The sequence below is a fragment of the Botrytis deweyae genome (assembly GCF_014898535.1).
Source record: "Botrytis deweyae strain B1 chromosome Unknown BDEW_006, whole genome shotgun sequence".
NCBI classification, from domain to species: domain Eukaryota; kingdom Fungi; phylum Ascomycota; class Leotiomycetes; order Helotiales; family Sclerotiniaceae; genus Botrytis; species Botrytis deweyae.
The window spans coordinates 1,706,817-1,724,153 of record NW_024066213.1 but is presented as its reverse complement, the minus strand read 5'-3'; the positions used below and the strand labels follow the sequence as shown (position 1 = coordinate 1,724,153).

Sequence of the window (17,337 nt, the reverse complement as noted above, 5' to 3'; positions counted from 1 at the left end):
TTATTATTACTAGGATTGTAGGAAATTGTAGGAAAGCTGGCTTTGGTTTTGATTGATGAAATGCGGGAGTTTGATGCTGTGTTGATTAAGAGATTTTGAATATACTATGCGCAATTGTTAGGAGATGGGTAATTAAAGATGCAGTGGTAACCTTAAAGCTTGAGGAACGCTGCTATCATTTCCCATTTGAAGTATTGACAAGAACCATGCCAATATATCTCAACCATGACAGTATCTCCAATTACACATCCCCTCGTATCGAAATATCCTTCTCAAATATATCCTCACCGTTTCTCCCAAACCCTCACATCTTCACCTCACCTCACCCCCAAATTCCCCTCCAATCACGTGTTCCATCCACAAGCTGACTAATCATCATCATAACCAAAAACTCCTCAATATCCAACTAGCATCAAAGAATATTCAAGCTCGCTCCGCAACAAGTTCTTCCTCTCAAACACACACCCTTCCAATTCACCTCCTCTGCGCACACAAACAACCCAGAATATCTCACACACTCCACATCCAAACGATCTTAAACTTCCACAAAATGGCACCAAAAGCCCAACGTGTAGTCGTCGAGCGCGCAGGCCGTCGCCCCGCTCAATCAAAAGGTTCTTTCGCAAGCACGTATACTGCGTTGACGGCGCCGGAGAATGCAAGTGTGGTTAGGAGCATTGGGGTTTTTGGCATTGCGGTTGCGTTTTTTTCGAGCAGTTGGAGCGAGTATCTTTTGCCGCCGTGAGTACTTTCTTTCTCTCTTTTTTTTTTGATGGGATGGGATGGGATGGGAGGGGATTTGAGATGCGGATTGGGCTAATGATTTGTGGTGTAGTTTGTAAAGAATGATTGGCGATGGAGATGGAGAATGCTATGGGAATTTCGATATGCGGAATCGAGATGGGAAAGGCAGAAGAGATGATGATGAGAGGGGATACCTTTAATGACGACAACAATGTACAATGGATTAGGTCGCAGATGAAAATACAGCAGTCAGGGGAAGAAATGTATGATAGGATGGATGCATGAAGGACGGATATGAAAATGATGGGATTTGTCATGGCGAGGATGATTCAAAAAACTCGGAATGTGTATACACCGGGATGGAAATGAGGCGTGGTTACTTATTACGAATGGATCTCTACTTCCTATATGCACGATTCCTGGATGTGGTTGTGATTTGTAATTGGAGTTTCTTGAGATTTGCTTGTGATTTGGCTGGGTAGGTGGGTTAGGTGCGATTTTTTTCATGAAAGAGGGAAGGGTGGAAGTGGTGAGGCAAATTATAAGTCTATGGGGTGAGTGGTGAGAGTCTGGAACTGATTTATGTTGGGATGGAATTCAATAGAGTAATGAAAGCAAGTGCTTTTGATAAACTCAAGTAATAGAATTTCAGACAGCTCTTGTGACACAACGAGAAGGGCACTCAATAGCTTTACACATCATATCTCTTATGATCCATCTTATACATCCTCACGCTGTCTATTTTATCCCACGAATTTGAACCACAAGCATAAATCATAAAGCTCATCGTGGAAACAATCACGAGTAAGATTCCAGACCAAGCTCCAAGCCAGTCCTCTGATTCCACACACGAAGCATCAAAATCCGGCACTCTTCCCGCCCACAAACCATTCGAAGACTCTGCGCTATCTAGTACTCTTTCCTGTCCTATCTAATAAGCTTGTTGGGCGTCAAAGATAATTTTTGCACTACATATAGTAGATCGATAACTTACTCGCAATATCCTTTTGGATTATCACACTTGTTTGATCACTTTCGATATCTCTCGCTCTATTTTGTCAGTGAAGCTAAGTAAGCTATCTGTCTGTCTAAGTGTGTCTTTGATTACTTACTCGCCTTTCCAAATCTTATATTCATTCATTCAATCTTATTCAATCTCATCTCATCTCACCTCCAACCCCAATTCCAACCCCCCAAATCCGCATCATCACTACAAACACCAGCCCAGACACACCAGCCCAGACACACCAGCCCAGACACACCAGCCCAGACAAAGCAGTATACTCCTCTCACCCTCTCACCCTCTCACCCTCCCAAACCCATCTCATATTACTGATCAAGATCCCATTCAATGAGCATAAGACTGCAATCCAAATTATATATACTCATGTCCATACACTTAATATTCAATATTTACTATCCTATCCTATTCTATCCTATCTGATTAGAAACACAGATGATGATTGTTGATGCTCGCTTATTGATGAAATGGAAAGGGAAATGGAAATGGAAATGGAAATGAAAAGAGAAGTGACGCAGAATAGAAAGAAAGCAAAAAGGCTTATATTATAATAACTACCCACCTACCCAATCCAATAACATACCATAACACAAAATTTCTCACAAGCTTTCCAATCTCAGAAGACGAGAAGGACGAGAAATGAGCATGATTTAGTATCATCCATCCAAACTCCAACTCCAACTCCAATTCCAATTCCCAATCCAAGCCCAATCCAAATCCAATCCCAATCCCAATCCCAATTCAACTCCAATCCCAATCCCAAAATCCAATTCCATTCCAATCCCATTCCCAATCCCAATTCAACTCCAATCCCAATCCCAATCCCCAAATCCAACTGCAAAACCCATCCCTTATTCCAAACCCCAGATTAAAAAACTAAATAAAATAAACCCTTAAAATTCCTCCTCGATAGAAAATACAATACTTCCTCCATACTCCCTCCATACTCCTCCTTCACAAATTTCACAAATTTCATAAGTTCAAGAAATAAATAAAAGAGAGTAGGAATATGAGTAGAAATCTAAATCTAAATCTAAATCTATATAGAAAAGTTTATTTCATTTCATTTTATTCTATTTCATTCCATTCCATTTCATTTCATCTCTTCTTTACATCGGTATATAAGCTCATCAAAAAACTCATCAAAAAACTCATCAAAAAACACATCATAACAACCAATCAACTAATAAACCAAAACACACTAAGTACCTACATATCCGTATTAAATTAGCGAAGTCTCCCTAACTATCAACTTATCTAAATAATCCCATATACTAGCTATATTGCTTCACATCCATACCTACATCCATACCTCCCCCATTTTCCCCTTTCGTTTCATCTCCAGCTTCACAAGATAAACCTACCTAGGTAAGTGCTTCATCACTTTCACTTTCATAGTCACATTCATTCAAATTCATAATCACATTCACCCACTTAAACTCACGCCCAAATGTAGCTTTCAAATTGAAATTTTCACTCTTCTCATCTCATTTCATTTCATTTCATTCCACTTCAATTCGCTACATAAATCTCATTCTCCATACCTTTCGTATTTCATCTCCTCCCCCCCCCCCCATTCTACACTCATCTCTCCCCTCAAATTTCACAACTGTTGACAATGCAACCTTTCCAAAAGGCGAATCATCAATCCTATCATCCTATCATGCCAATGATTTATTCTCCCTCCATCAATCCATCCGTATCTGTCTCCCATTCAAGTAACTTTCTTCAACTATCGAGAGGGTATGTGTGACGCCGATATGCGTTTAAAAGAAAAAAAGGAAAAGGAGGTTGATGTTTCTTTATTTCCCCAATCCAACCCGCCGACCCAACCAATCCATCCTCACCAACCTCATCCATTCCGATCTTTCAATCCATCCCCAAGCCGACCTAAATTCCCTTCCATTTCCCTATCAAAACGACCCACATCCCACCACCCAATTCCCACCAATTCCCACCATTTGCACACCACACCAGAATTAGAATGGGGTATATTATATAGATATCTGAAATTGTATGCATCTTTCAACGTCCCGGCGGATATTCATTGGTATCGAGCCAGGAACGAAGAATTGCTCGAAAAAATTAGATAAAAAGAAGAAATGCGAAGTGAAGTAGTGAAAAGAAGAAAAGATTCGATGTGTTTCTTTGTGTTCGTCCATCAGTCGTAAACAATCGAATGCGTGCGAACATCTCAATCATCATTGTTCATGCAGCCTCTGAAGTACCACCTTAAGCAGTTTGTGGTTCTGCAACATCGGTATCTGGCGAATAGGTGTTACTTATGCCCGCACTTTCCGGTACATGACTAGTCCCTGTGTTCGCACTCTCTCGTTTCGAAACCCCAGAAACGCCACTATCACCCTCGTCGCGATCGAAGATGATACCATGTATATTTAGACCATGCTTATCGCTTGCCGGAGTCTTCAAAGTCTCCTCTTCGACCTTTTCATCAAGGTTCATAAGTGCTGGAGGACGGTGTCGCATCTGTCGGGCTTTTGCAAGAGAGATAGTCTTTTGTTGATAAGTTGTGGTTATAGGTTTGGAATCGTCTCGGTCAATGGTAGCTTTCATTAGTGCGGCCATCCATAACCTACCCTGTTTGATATTCGGCACTGCGAAGTAGTGCACAGTAGGTTTGGTGAAGTTGACAGCTCTGGAAAGACCAGCTCGTGGTGGAACGAGTTTGAAAATGAACATAGAATCACCGCCACTTTTGCTTAACGTGGATTCTGGTTCGGCATCTGCCTCCGCTGATGCAATAGTTCCTTGTGCATTAATCGGACTTGTAGGGCTATTCGTGGCACCGGTGAGAGTGGCATGAAGACCAGTAAGGCGATCAGTGTCGGCTGGCAAGACTCGATGGAATGAAATATCGATCAATCCTTTCTCTTGATCATCGGTCTCGGAGTAGTAATATGACAGCCGGCGGCCCTTCAACACAAAAAGTCTGGGCTTCCATGTGGTCATAAGATTTGAACTTTTCTTCTTCATCCATCCACTATAATCTGCACCGACCATCTGCTCCTGGGGCGTTTTCTTTTCGAGGCCCCGCGTATAGGCACTAGTTTCCTTCTTGGACTTCTTTCTCGATGCTTTCGGATTAATCATAGCCGTCTTATCATCTGCAGGATCAAGTTCAAAGCTTGGACCAGCTGAAGGTGTGCTCGAACCAGTTCTTGAAGGCGATTGAAGTGGGGATTCTTTTGTTGAGGATGATACCGTGTCTGTTGGTGAAGTAATACGGGATTTCTCGCGGCCGGTGACAGCATCAGAAATTGCGCGCATGCTGAAATGGCTAGAGGATCCTGTTGGTTTGACAGGTAACAACCGATCGTTAGGGTAATTTTGTTGAAGACTTGGTGATTTGGGCGACATTATACTATCCATAGATCTTTCTGGTTGAAGTCTGGTAACGAGTGGGAAATCGTCCTTCGGGGGTGGTACTGGTCGAGGAGGTGAATTGACGGAACTTTCAGAGGGGGTTCTTCGACGACCGTTTACGGATAAGCCGTAATATTTTTGTGCTGCGGTAGGTGGTGTCGTCTCTCTCACTGAATCGACGCTACCAAATCTTGAATGTCTTGAATTTGTTGTGGCAGTCCTTAATCTTTGCTCATCAGTGTAACTAGAATTTCTAGAGTGTCCAGCTGTGCTACCTCTCTTACGTAGCACGTTCCTCTGCCGACCCTCCAATTCACCACCCGAAAAATATCCTCGATCAATATCTAAATTAGTTGGGGGGGCTATAATTTCAGATGGCTGATCAGCAGATCCCTTGGTGGTAATTTCCGTGAGACCAGCCGACGATAACGGGCGATTCGAAGATAAAGGTCGTTGGGATATGGCGGATGTCGCATCACCAAGTGACCAATCTTTGTTAAATGAGGCTTGTTTCCGGTGTGAAGATGCACCTTGGGGTTTATCTGCTGCAATTGTGCTCATGAGTGAATTAGTGGTACTGAATTCACCCACCGAACTTTGTCTAGAGTGATGTAAATCCCTGATTGATGCAGCAGAAGGTCTCTTTTCCCCTGGAACTCTTGGACTGCCTTGCGGGGTTTTGGGAGATATTGGAGATGAGGTTGTGACAGAGTCGTTTCGTGAGGGACGCTGATGAGACTGGCGAATATTATTTGATGATGACCCAGGCCGGTTACTCAGACTGAGGTTTCTTGGTAGCATTGTTGATGAAGCACCACTACGAACGCGGCGGCCGCCATCCTCAGAGCCAATTTCACTACCAGCGTATGTACCAGTGTTCCTTCTTGTTGGCGTTTCACCATTTACTTCGTCTTGGAGGGCTTTTATTTTTTGCCATGTTTTGAGCCTTCGTCCAACAGAACCTAATTCAAATTCCTTTAAGAAAACCGACGTTTGGTCCATGCCCAAAAGGACATCCCCGGTGATTTCTTGATCTCGAAACACTTCACAGTGCTTCTTGTCAACTCCCACAGTGAACAAGTATTCTGCGACTTGCTCGGGTGTCCATATATTAACTTCGTCAAGAGTGTGTATGTCTTCCTCTTCTTCATCCGTTTCCTCACCATTGATATATGACATTCTTGCATCATTGTGATGGCTACTATATTCACTTCCCGAGTCATTGATCGATTTCGGTACAGAACCAACGATGTGGTTCATATCTATTATGTGCTCGTCAATCACACTCAAAGTTTCGTTCATGACTGGACTATCCTGACCGTGGACATGAGATTTCGCAGCCGAACTCGCACTCACTGCACTCAGTGGTGATATTATTTTGGGGGTAACGTTTGTGGGAGATTCAATTGAAGTTGGAGATGAGGATAATCGACCGGCAGACAGGATATCTGGAATGTCTCCCGAGGTCTCGGGCAGAGCTGTCGTCTCAGCAGAAGGACTCTGCGCAATCGTTTGAGGAGGCTTTTGAAGGGATGGTTGAGGCAGCGGATTTTGCAGAACTCCGGGTTGAGACATCTGAAATGTCGAAAGATTTGGATGGGAAGGGTTTCCACGAGGAGCTAATCGAGTGTAGACTTTTAATGATATATCAGTTTCGATACCCAATGCGACATCCATTCCTTTGTGGGAAGCTTACCTTCGGGGAATAAACCACTCGATCCGTTTACCAGACTCCTTCCAAGGTACCATCCATCCCCAAATTCATCATCTCTCTCTATTAATTCGACGCGATCTCCTTTTGATAAGCTGAGCTCATCCGAACTGCGGGCAGAAAAATCATCTAATTTTAACATTAGTGGCAGAACTCCCTTACATGACGATTTATTGGAGCAATTTTGTATGCGTAGGTATTCCATAGCCATCATACTTCCATTCCCCATGATAACCCAGGTAGACATAACTTACGAATTACAATCAAAGTTGAACCAGGCTCTGGTCGCATTGCATCTGGTCGATGATTGGACTCCATTGTCCTTGGGGGTTCCATCTTGTTCAATTCTATCTATCCTGCTCTTTCAACAATTTCTTGTCCTCCCAAGGGTCCTTTTACTATTTACAAAATAACCATCGGAACTCGTTTGTGGTATGGATCTTTTGAGTTGATATATGCTTATTGAAACCAGACGGGAGTCGCAGAACGATAGTCTGAAGATTGAAGGTTTGGGTGACTCGAATTTTATTTGCAGAGGCGTGTGTTTTCGGGTTGCATTAACAACAACAAAAGTGAATTCGTTGTCGCAACATGAGTAGCAGGTATAGTGCCACCAGTGATAGGTTTATGAGCTGGATGTTTTGGTGCACCACGATGTGCAAAGCACAGCACAGGAACGGATAGAGGATAAAGACCTGATAAAGTGGATTGGAGGTGTCTTTGAATCAGGGGGACATAATTGAGTCGTGCAATATAAAATAGAAATTGAAGTGATGGGTGAGTGGATGAATGTTATCTGGAGTGAAGTAAGGTAAGGAGTGAGTGAGGGAGTGAGTGCGTGTGTGAGTGTGTGTGTAAGTGAGTGTGTGAGTGAGTGAAGAGAAGTGTGATAATGATAATAAAAATAATGGGGAATTGAGTGGTGGTGGGAGGGGAGGGGATTGAAAGTTGAAAGTTGAGAATTGAGAATTGAGAGTTGTCGGCGTATCGCAATGCAAAGGGTACCTGGTAATGTATGCAGCTAGTAGTTGGCTATATAATATATATAATATGTATATAAAGGGCCTATATATAATCTCCCATTTGTATATGGTTTTTTTTTAGTTTAGCAAGTGGAGTATGATTTATGATTTAAGTGAGTTTGGGGGATTATTAGATTTGTTGAAATATTGGTCTGTGAGGTTAAGGGAAGTCTAAAAGAAGGAAGCAAAAGTAAGGGTAATTGGGCTCGACTTTTACTTTCAGCTGTCGAGCAATGGATGATGAATAGGTAGGTACTAGGTAAGTACTTAGTAAGTGTACTTACTAGGTGTATTTACTAGGTGAGTACTTTTACTAGTCCTGGGTAGAATCGTAGATAGGTAGAATCGTACTTCATAGATAGGCAAGTGAAGTGCTCACTACTCACTACTCACTACTCACTGCTTTGGGAAAGTGGGTGATAACCTGGAAGTGTACATATCCATACTAGGTACATACATACACATACTACAAGGTAGGATACACGGAGTACCGCTACGGAGCAATAACGAGTGCATGGTTGGAGAAAGAGCTGGCTTAGCCTCACCTTGGTTCCATCTCTTACATATCATACATCTCCAATGACAGGATCCAATTGGCGGATGTGTGTTGAATTTCCATCACTCTCATCATCACCCATGCGTCGACGGCTCGTTTTGCTTTTTGGAATTGCCTGCCATGGACTCTGGACTGGAGTCTGTAGTCTTCTATGGTTCTCTCCATCTACCTCCCTAGTACGTCCTTAGTACGGATCTTGATTTGTATCTTGACTTGTATCTTGATTTGTCGAAGCTGAAGCCAAGGCGAGCGGTCCTCTGGAGTCTGTACGGAGTACAATCGATCATGACCCTTACCCACAATCTTGCCGCTTACAAGTAATAAGTTACAACAACCAACCGGAGATCTATAAATATGAGTTCTTCGTAATCCTTGGAGGGGAATTGTGATCCCACTTCCCGGTAGTCTGAACGAAAGTCATTGCGTTGCCACCAATATTCGACTTTCTTAAGTCACGATGGATACCACGTGGATGTCAAATACTTCTTGTCTGCTATTATCGTATAGTTATTATTAAGTGTGTACGATACTTTGGTAGAGATTCATTCAACCCAGAATCCATGCGTCTTCGAAGTTCTCAATGCATGCTTCACGCCTCCAATGCGTAGGTCGTAGTCACGAGGGAATACTATATCCCATATCCTATATACGATATCTGTAGTCGTGCCACTGTGCCACCAATATATCCAGAAAGGATTATACCTAGCCACATGACCAAAGAACCTCTGATGGCCTTTGCATTTTTCGCAATTTGGATGCTACATAATATCATCTCAATTATGCATACAAGAGTGTACAGCATGACTACTGGGTAGATACGAGTACCTAGTAGGTATATTCTACATATGAAGTAACTCTAACTAATAAGCAATAGAAGCAGGCTAGAAAGAGGTGAGTGGCTTATATATTGTTCATACTAGATAAATACTTTCTCTTACTATAAACTGTAATGTCTGTAATGTCTGTAATGTCTGTAATGTCTGTAATGTCTGTAATGTCTGTAATGTCTGTAATGTCTGTAATGTCTGTAATGTCTGTTTGTAGCCCCTCATTCCCCTCAACCCCTCATGTAATAAACTAATTGTTGCTTGAATCTTTACACCTTTCAAGAGGAATTATCTCACTATGGAAATGACGACCATGTACCTAGGTAGGTCTTTCGTCCTTGTGTCTTTCTGTCCCTTTGTCCTTCTATCCTTCTATCCTCCTGTTCTCCTGTCCTTCTGTCCATATCATCTATCCAGTAATTACTCCTAAATACCTACCCACCGAAATAATGCAACACAAGAAACTATTCTTCAATAAACTTGATGGATGATATTCCATGTCCATAAATCTGAATGAAAACACGATGTCCTATCTAATGTATTCCTGACCTCGAAATGTGAGAATAGATTCATCTCATTCTCATTGGTTATTGTCGATTTCTACCATTCACCTTTGAGGTTGTTTGTTATCGCTACCTACTGCCTTCTCGATACCAATACCAATACTGATACTGAACCTCATCAAAACATTCATTCATCGACCTCGACTTGTCTCCCTCACACAACAACAACTTTTGATAAGCAACCTCTTCAATTTACTTTGAATTCTGTTGTCATATTTCCTGTTATAATTTAATTCCTTCATATACCAAAAGAAAGGAAGAAAGAAAATATCACATGTCCCTCACGGCAATCCTGGTTCAGAACATCTCATCTCACATACGGTAGCATGCTATAAGTCAGGGCTTGGTTTCTTTTTCTTTTTCCACAAAACGAACTTCTCAAGATCTGGAACAGAGGGCGTGGACGTGGGTGAAGGTAAAGGCGAGGGATTGAGGAGAAAGACATTCGATACGCCTTCATACACGAAAGGTCTCTGATGCTTTTCAAATCCACCTTGAATTGTTACCAAAACGGATTCAATGAATTCTCGACCACGTCAAACTTGAGACATGCGCCGACCGCCCGATAAAGAGGGCAATTCTGCCATGACCGAACGAGATGTTGTCTCCTCTCGTAATGCCACATTAAACGCCTTTTTGGGCGGGTCTCGACAAAAATCTTGGATGATCGCAGGAGGGGCACCAGTTCGACCGACTCCACGACGTCCTAGCATCACTAAACCGTCAGATCAGAGCAATGCGAATAATCCTCAAAGGTACGCTACATCCAATTCACTGACTGAAAACCACACACTCGAGCACAAGAACATTGTATCGAGTGGCTGGCGCAAAGGGCTACTTATTCATAGATAGATATGGACGGGTATCCCGTGGGCTTCAGACTTTGAAGTTCACATCATTGCCATGGGCCAGGTATCCTGGTTCTATTTCCAGATGCTGTTTGCGACCCTTGAATGCCTGCTTGTATCAGGCACACATCACAAACAAAGCTCCATTCAATGATTTGAGGCTGATTACTGTAATCATCAGAACTTCGACCACTACTTTACTTTCGCCAGTAACAAGCAACGAATCATCGAGTCCCGGACTGGCGCAAAATTGTGTCCCTCTTCAAAACACACACACCGCCTCCTTCCCCGGCACGCATGGTTCTTCGAGAGTGAATGCCACAATCGCAACAAGTCAAGCTCTGCAAGAAGCATGTATCACACCTTCAAATCCCGATATTGCCCAGCCTCGAGTTCTCCCTGACGTAGCGAGAGGCGAACCCGACGAACCTTGCACAGTGACAACATCTGCAAGGCCTCCTCTGTCTGAAGAAACCTCTCAACTGCAGACCTCAGCGGACATCACTTCAACTGGAAACCCATCCCGGGATTCACTGCCCAAGTCCTCTTCAGACCCAAATATAAGCAGTCGGGCACCATCTGTTACCAAAAGAAATTCAGAAATACTACCAGCCGTCCAGGCTCAAGTGGATCAAACAATGCTTTCTCATGCGCAGCGTCCTCAAGCGCGGCCATCATTTCGCCCTACCATGCCTTCTTTGAAGCCCCGTGCTGAAATGGTGAAGAAGTATATCGAACGATATGGGGGTATGGCCAGCTTGAATTCTGCGCTTGAAAAGCCAAGGTTCAGTTTGATGGAAACTGCCTGCAAGTCTGATGATGCCCATTATGTTGCAACACATCAGCTGTTTTGTGTGTGGGATACAAGCCGTAAAGATATTACAGGCATAACTGAGCTTCCAGACTCAGTGACTTTAACTCATGCGTTTCGGATACTTGGTCAGCTGATACGAGACAATGAAGGCATGGCACCGAATCACCTTCGATGGTTTGCTAATTTTCCAAGTCCCTTTACTGATTTGATGAAAAATTCCGAGCCATATCGGCGAATCGTTCAAGAAGTCGGCACATTTCTGTCAAAGTTGGTTTCTAATTGGTCGGAACTAACGAGGATATGTGCGAGCAGAGGCCACCCGCCGCTAGTTGATGAATTAATTAATGAATTAGGGCTCTTGTCACCGACTTTACAGAATATTGTATTCACTGCGACGAGGCGCAATCTTAATATCGTGGATGATGGATATGGTAATGAAATGGAAAAAGTGTTTGAACAAGATAGAATCGGACACAGAGAACTTGCTGCTCGATATAACACTTCTCGACCACCCTCGGAAAAGGAGATTCGAGAGAGAACTAAAACCGTAATACAAAAGTATATGATGATATCTTTGAAAGCGCGCCAGAAGATGATGACGAATATTGCTCCGCAACCTTCAACTGCAGCACCAGCGACTCCCTCGAGCATCGGCCAAACCTCAAGGATTCCGAATGGACCATACCCTCATCTAATGGGATCGAGTTTCAATTCCAATCAGAATACTCCGCAGCAAAATCATGTTCCGAATCGTCAAACTGGTCAAACTTTAAGTCAAATACGAACCTCGTTCACTAGACCTTCATCGCCTTTAATGATGGCAAGTGCGACCGGTAGTCATCAAAGTATTACACCACGTACAGGTGTAGACACACCTGGTGCAATTCCCATACAAGCTTTATCTATGGGGTCGCCAGTCCAACAAGGATTCCAATATTCGTCACCTATCTTGCGTAGTAATGGCTCTCAATTCCCGCCATCGGTCTTGCAGAGTAATGGTCCTCAATCACCAATCATAGCACAAAATCAGGGACTTCCTCAAGGCCAATATAATTTTGACCCAAGATTCGACATGAGACAACAACAGCATTATCCACAACCATATATGCAACAGGCCAATGTCCCAGCACAGTATGGCCCAAACAATACCCAACAAACGAGTTCTCAACAATTTCAACAAATTCAAATGCATCAGCAGCATCTACAACATCAACAGCAGCAACAACATTGGTTACAGCATCAGATGTCTCAACAGCAGCAAGCCCAACATCAACCTTTAGCACTGCAGCGTCAAGCTCATCCGAGAAGAGACAACCATTCAATCAATGGTCAGCAACAGCAGCAGCAAGTTTTATCAAGAAATGCTAGCAGAAATAGTACCAGAAATAATAGCGTTTCCGGCGAGCGTGTGTCTCCGTTGATGAGTGGTTCTATTTATATGCGAAACAATCCTCAAGGGAACCAAGGACCTCCGTACCCAAGGCCGATGTCCATTGAAGAGCAAGAGTGCATACAATATAGCAACATGCCCGATCGCATGAAAAGGTCTTTCATCCCCCCCCTTGGTTTTATACATCCCCAGGGAATTCCAGATCCAGATATGAAAGCTCTTCATCAAGCGAACCTTCGCAGTCCTCGCCTTGTTACTATCGCTACTCCTAACCTTGGCTGTGATGGCGTCTCTCGCAGATTTTATCAATTTGTGAAGGATTTTCCCATGGCTCCAACGAAGATCCCCTTCGAATCCTCACTCAACAGATTAGAGTTCCAGATTTCTGCCGATGCATTGACGCGTATTTCTAGTGATAAATTGGTTGCCAAAGAGTGTTTAATGGTCCGAGAAGTCAAATCGCAATCTCTTCAATTTCGATTGAGATGTGTGTCAGCAGTCGCAGATGCAAATGAAATCCCAATTTCGAGATGGGTTGTTTCGGATACGGTGTGGCCCGAAATGATCTTTGTGGATATCAATAGCCATGAGTTGGAGGCTAGACGCAAATGGCACCATGGGAGAGATCTTCCGATCGATATCACGCCTTATGTAAATTCTGGGACCAACGAGATTACCATATCGATGCCCAAGTTACCTACAACAACTAAAGAAAAGGAATATTTTCTGGCTGTGGAAGAGATTGAGATTTTACAGCACAATGAAATTATGGACAAGTGCAAAGAACAAAGCATTCCTGCAGCAACGGTCGTGGAAGAGATTAAAAAGAAGCTTGCAGGCCCGACAGAGGACGACGATGAACTTTCGATAGTAGTCACTGATCTTTCCATTGGTCTTACTGATCCTTTTACCTCGAGAATCTTTGAAATCCCTGTTCGCGGTAAGAATTGTTTGCATCGGGAATGTTTTGATCTCGCAACTTTCCTGTCGACACGCCCAAGCAAGCCGAAACGACCAGATCAACCTTGTATGGTTGACGTTTGGAAGTGTCCGCTGTGCTCTGAGGATGCACGTCCATACAGCCTTCGGTATGATGAATTCCTAGCTTCTGTGAGAGACAAACTACAGGAACAAGATAAGCTTGACGTGAAAACCATCCTAGTCGCGGCGAATGGTACGTGGCGTCCAAAAACGGAGTCGCAACCTTCACATAAACGAAAGTCAACCACTGATGACGATGACGACGATTCGATAGATGAAGAAAGACTAAGAAAGAAATCAACAAATGACGTTAGGCATACCGTGATAGAGATAATTGAATTGGACGATGATTAAACCTTTCTTTACTGGATTTTCGTTACGACACATGAATACACGAGCACTATGCGGCGTGGAGTTTTGCAAAATTGACCAGCTTTTTTTTGGGTTGGATGGATTAGCTTCTTTGCATAGGTGCTTATCAGCGGCGTTGATTTTAGGGAAAATGGATGGAGGACAAACACAACCAATCGTTTGGCGTACACTAATTTTTGCTACATCTTCATGTTAGGGCGTTCTCAACTTATTTCGGAAATCTCACAACATGGCTTTGGCGTATGAATGTTCTGTTGAACGCGGCTGCGTAAGGTGTGGTTTTCTTAGCATGCGAGAACATGGCATGGAAGGATGGCATATGGTATGGCATGGCTTTTTTTAATTTTCATGGTGGAAAAATACCCCCTAGATTCATGATTGTCATGAAATTTGAATGGATGATCAGGGATTGGTCTAATTGATTGCACTTGGTATTAGACTACTAGGTCTGAAGTGGATGGGATGTGTACATTGTAATAATGAGCTGAGATATTTGGCTGCAAGACTTGGTATGCATTTATGTGAAGTAATTACAATAAATGAGAATTGAATTTGTGAAATTGATAACATTAGAGTGGAAATGGTGGAAAGTGATGTGCAAATTTTGAAGCTTTTCTTTTAGTGTTTTCTTCTTCTTCTTCTTCTTCTTCTTCTTCTTCTTCTTCTTCTTCTTCTTCTTCTTCTTCTTCTCGAAATTAGCGAGATTGAGGTTAGGGGTTTTGATGTGTGGTGTAATGGGTGTGTGATGTGGTTGGTCAGTCAGTGTTTTGAACTTGTATGGATGGATAGTTGTAAGGTAGGTAGGTAGGTAGGTAGGTAGGTAGGTAGGTAGGTAGGTAGGTAGGTAGGTAGGTAGGTAGGTAGGTTACTGATGAGTATTCTTTCGTTTTATGGCTCGCGAGTTTTGGTTTGGATGGGATTCTTGGGTGATGATGGGATTCTTGGGTGATGATTGGATTCTTGGGTGACTGGATTCTTGAGTGACTGGGTTGGGAATTTATTTATGGACCCATATATGGACACATATATGGATATGTAATGGAGAGAGGGAGAGAGGGAGAGAGGGAGAGAGGGAGAGAGGGAGAGAGGGAGAGAGGGAGAGAGGGAGAGAGGGAGAGAGGGAGAGAGGGAGAGAGGGAGAGAGGGAGAGAGGGAGAGAGGGAGAGAGGGAGAGAGGGAGAGAGGGAGAGAGGGAGAGAGGGAGAGAGGGAGAGAGGGAGAGAGGGAGAGAGGAAGTTTGCTGTTTGGAGTGGAGAAATAATTGCTAGGTACTGGGTAGTGGAGTGGGTAGGTAAATAGAATCGTTTTTTTATATTAGAGATATTATTGTACAATGGAGTGGAGGGTGGATGATTTAGGATGGATCTATTTGTGGTTTGTGTGTGTGATGTGTATGTGATGTGATGTGGATGTGATGTGGATGTGATGTGGATGTGATGTGGATGTGATGTGGATGTGATGTGGATGTGTGTATTTATATACGATTTGCTTGGATTGTTGGACAAGGGGAGAGATGGTGATTGAGAGAGATGGTGTGAGAGTAGGGAAGGGGGGTTGTATACCTAGCAGGTAGGTGTATGTGCATGTATCTGACTAGATTCTGAAGATTGGGAACGGGAATTGAGAAGGCGCTGGTTTTGGTTTTGATTTTGCTTTTGGCTTTTGGCTTTTGGCTTTGCTTTTGGCTTTGCTTTTGGGAGTGCTGGAGTGAGGGTAAAGGGAGGGGAGAAGAGGAAAAGAAGGACGTGTAGAGAGATGTTATGTATGTCGTAGAGTAGGTCGTAGAGTAAGTCGTAGGTAGATGGTAAATTAGTGCTTTCTTCATATTTGTATTATTTGCCATCGAAGTTGTGATATCTTATGGTATTCTATCCTGTTCAATTTTACCCAGAAAAGAGAAGGAGAGAAAGGATGAAGAAAGTGCGTTTGTGTTTGATGAGGAAGGAAGGAAGGAAGGAAGGAAGGAAAATCTCTCGATTCTCAAATGATGGGTTAGGCAAGAGCTGAAGAGAAAATGACTGAATGAAGGGAAAGGAAAGGAGATACTGGGAGATGATTGGAACTTTTAACGCATTGCTATTGCTATTGCTTGCTCAGTATTATAAAAAAAATCAACGAAATCGACCTCGACGTCGACATCCAGATTCTACACTTCATCACACTTCAACACTTCATCACAAATCTCTCCTCGCAAGCTCGCTTCTGCAGTCCAGCATCCATCTCTCTAAACCATCCATCCATCCCTCCAAACCAACCAACAACCAGCATCTCATTCCCCCCTCTCACAACCATGCCTCCCCTCCCCTCCCTACCCCTCAATCTCCGCCCCCAAAAACTTCTCCAAACCCTCCTCATCAGCATTCTCTACCTCCTCACCATAATACTCACCCTCTTCAGCGTCCTCGTCATCGCCTCCACCTGGACTTTTTTCATGCTAGATTATAGTTTTGAGAATCTTTCCGTGACGGTACTTTCTGGGATTGCGGAGTTTGTATTGGTTAGTTTTTTTTGTTCTTTTTCTTTTTCTTCTTCTTATTTCTCATCACTTTCTTCCTTTCTCCTTTCCTGTTCCATGGTATCTCAAAGGATGAGTAGAATCATCAAGATAACTTGGGTTTGAATCATGGATATGTTGAAACATCGTGTTGGAATATTTGGGGCTAATATCTATGCGGTATAGAGCACAGCTGATAGGTTATGCGATTTTGTGGGGTTGGAGATGACGGATGAGGGGTTTTATTATTTTGGGAGGGAGGAGGAGGAGGAGGAGGAGGGATGGTGAGGTGAGGGGTGGGTGGGTGATGAGGTGGGTAGGGTTATGATGAGGAGTGTGATGTAAAGAGGAGTGTAGGTTGGATAGGAGTGTGGTAACGAAATATACACCAGCGAGACATATCAGCGAAAAATGTGTCAATAATTTGTAGCATATCAGTGAGGGGGACGTGACGGACATTGTTGAAAATGCCTCAGCAATGGTTAATCTAAGGATTAACCACCGAAAGCAAAGTTGGAAGTGTGAACAATGACCAAATTTCGGTCATTGTTGATGTGACATAGTTCGTTATAGAATAATCTACTATGATATATTCACGCACACAAGATGT

At 43.1% G+C, this 17,337-nt stretch overlaps 4 protein-coding genes across 4 annotated transcripts; 3 read left to right on the top strand and 1 right to left on the bottom strand.

Moving 5' to 3' along the window:
- Positions 1 to 550: 550 nt before the first annotated feature.
- Positions 551 to 1,042, top strand: EAE98_003718 (uncharacterized protein; the record flags this gene model as incomplete). Its single annotated transcript, XM_038951338.1, has 2 exons — positions 551 to 741; positions 836 to 1,042. 2 exons carry the CDS (start codon positions 551 to 553, stop codon positions 840 to 842), a joined length of 198 nt encoding a protein of 65 aa, XP_038812802.1. The 3' UTR covers positions 843 to 1,042.
- Positions 1,043 to 3,997: 2,955 nt separating this feature from the next.
- On the bottom strand, positions 3,998 to 7,196 carry EAE98_003717 (uncharacterized protein; the record flags this gene model as incomplete). The annotated part of the gene is made up of 3 exons (XM_038951337.1): positions 3,998 to 6,783; positions 6,846 to 6,989; positions 7,115 to 7,196. The coding sequence occupies 3 exons, from the start codon at positions 7,194 to 7,196 to the stop codon at positions 3,998 to 4,000; spliced, it is 3,012 nt and encodes a 1,003-aa protein (XP_038812801.1).
- Positions 7,197 to 10,377: 3,181 nt separating this feature from the next.
- EAE98_003716 (uncharacterized protein) lies at positions 10,378 to 14,215 on the top strand (the record flags this gene model as incomplete). Its single annotated transcript, XM_038951336.1, has 2 exons — positions 10,378 to 10,583; positions 10,858 to 14,215. 2 exons carry the CDS (start codon positions 10,378 to 10,380, stop codon positions 14,213 to 14,215), a joined length of 3,564 nt encoding a protein of 1,187 aa, XP_038812800.1.
- A 2,308-nt stretch (positions 14,216 to 16,523) lies between these two features.
- On the top strand, positions 16,524 to 17,015 carry EAE98_003715 (uncharacterized protein; the record flags this gene model as incomplete). Its single annotated transcript, XM_038951335.1, has 2 exons — positions 16,524 to 16,730; positions 16,914 to 17,015. 2 exons carry the CDS (start codon positions 16,524 to 16,526, stop codon positions 17,013 to 17,015), a joined length of 309 nt encoding a protein of 102 aa, XP_038812799.1.
- Positions 17,016 to 17,337: the final 322 nt, after the last annotated feature.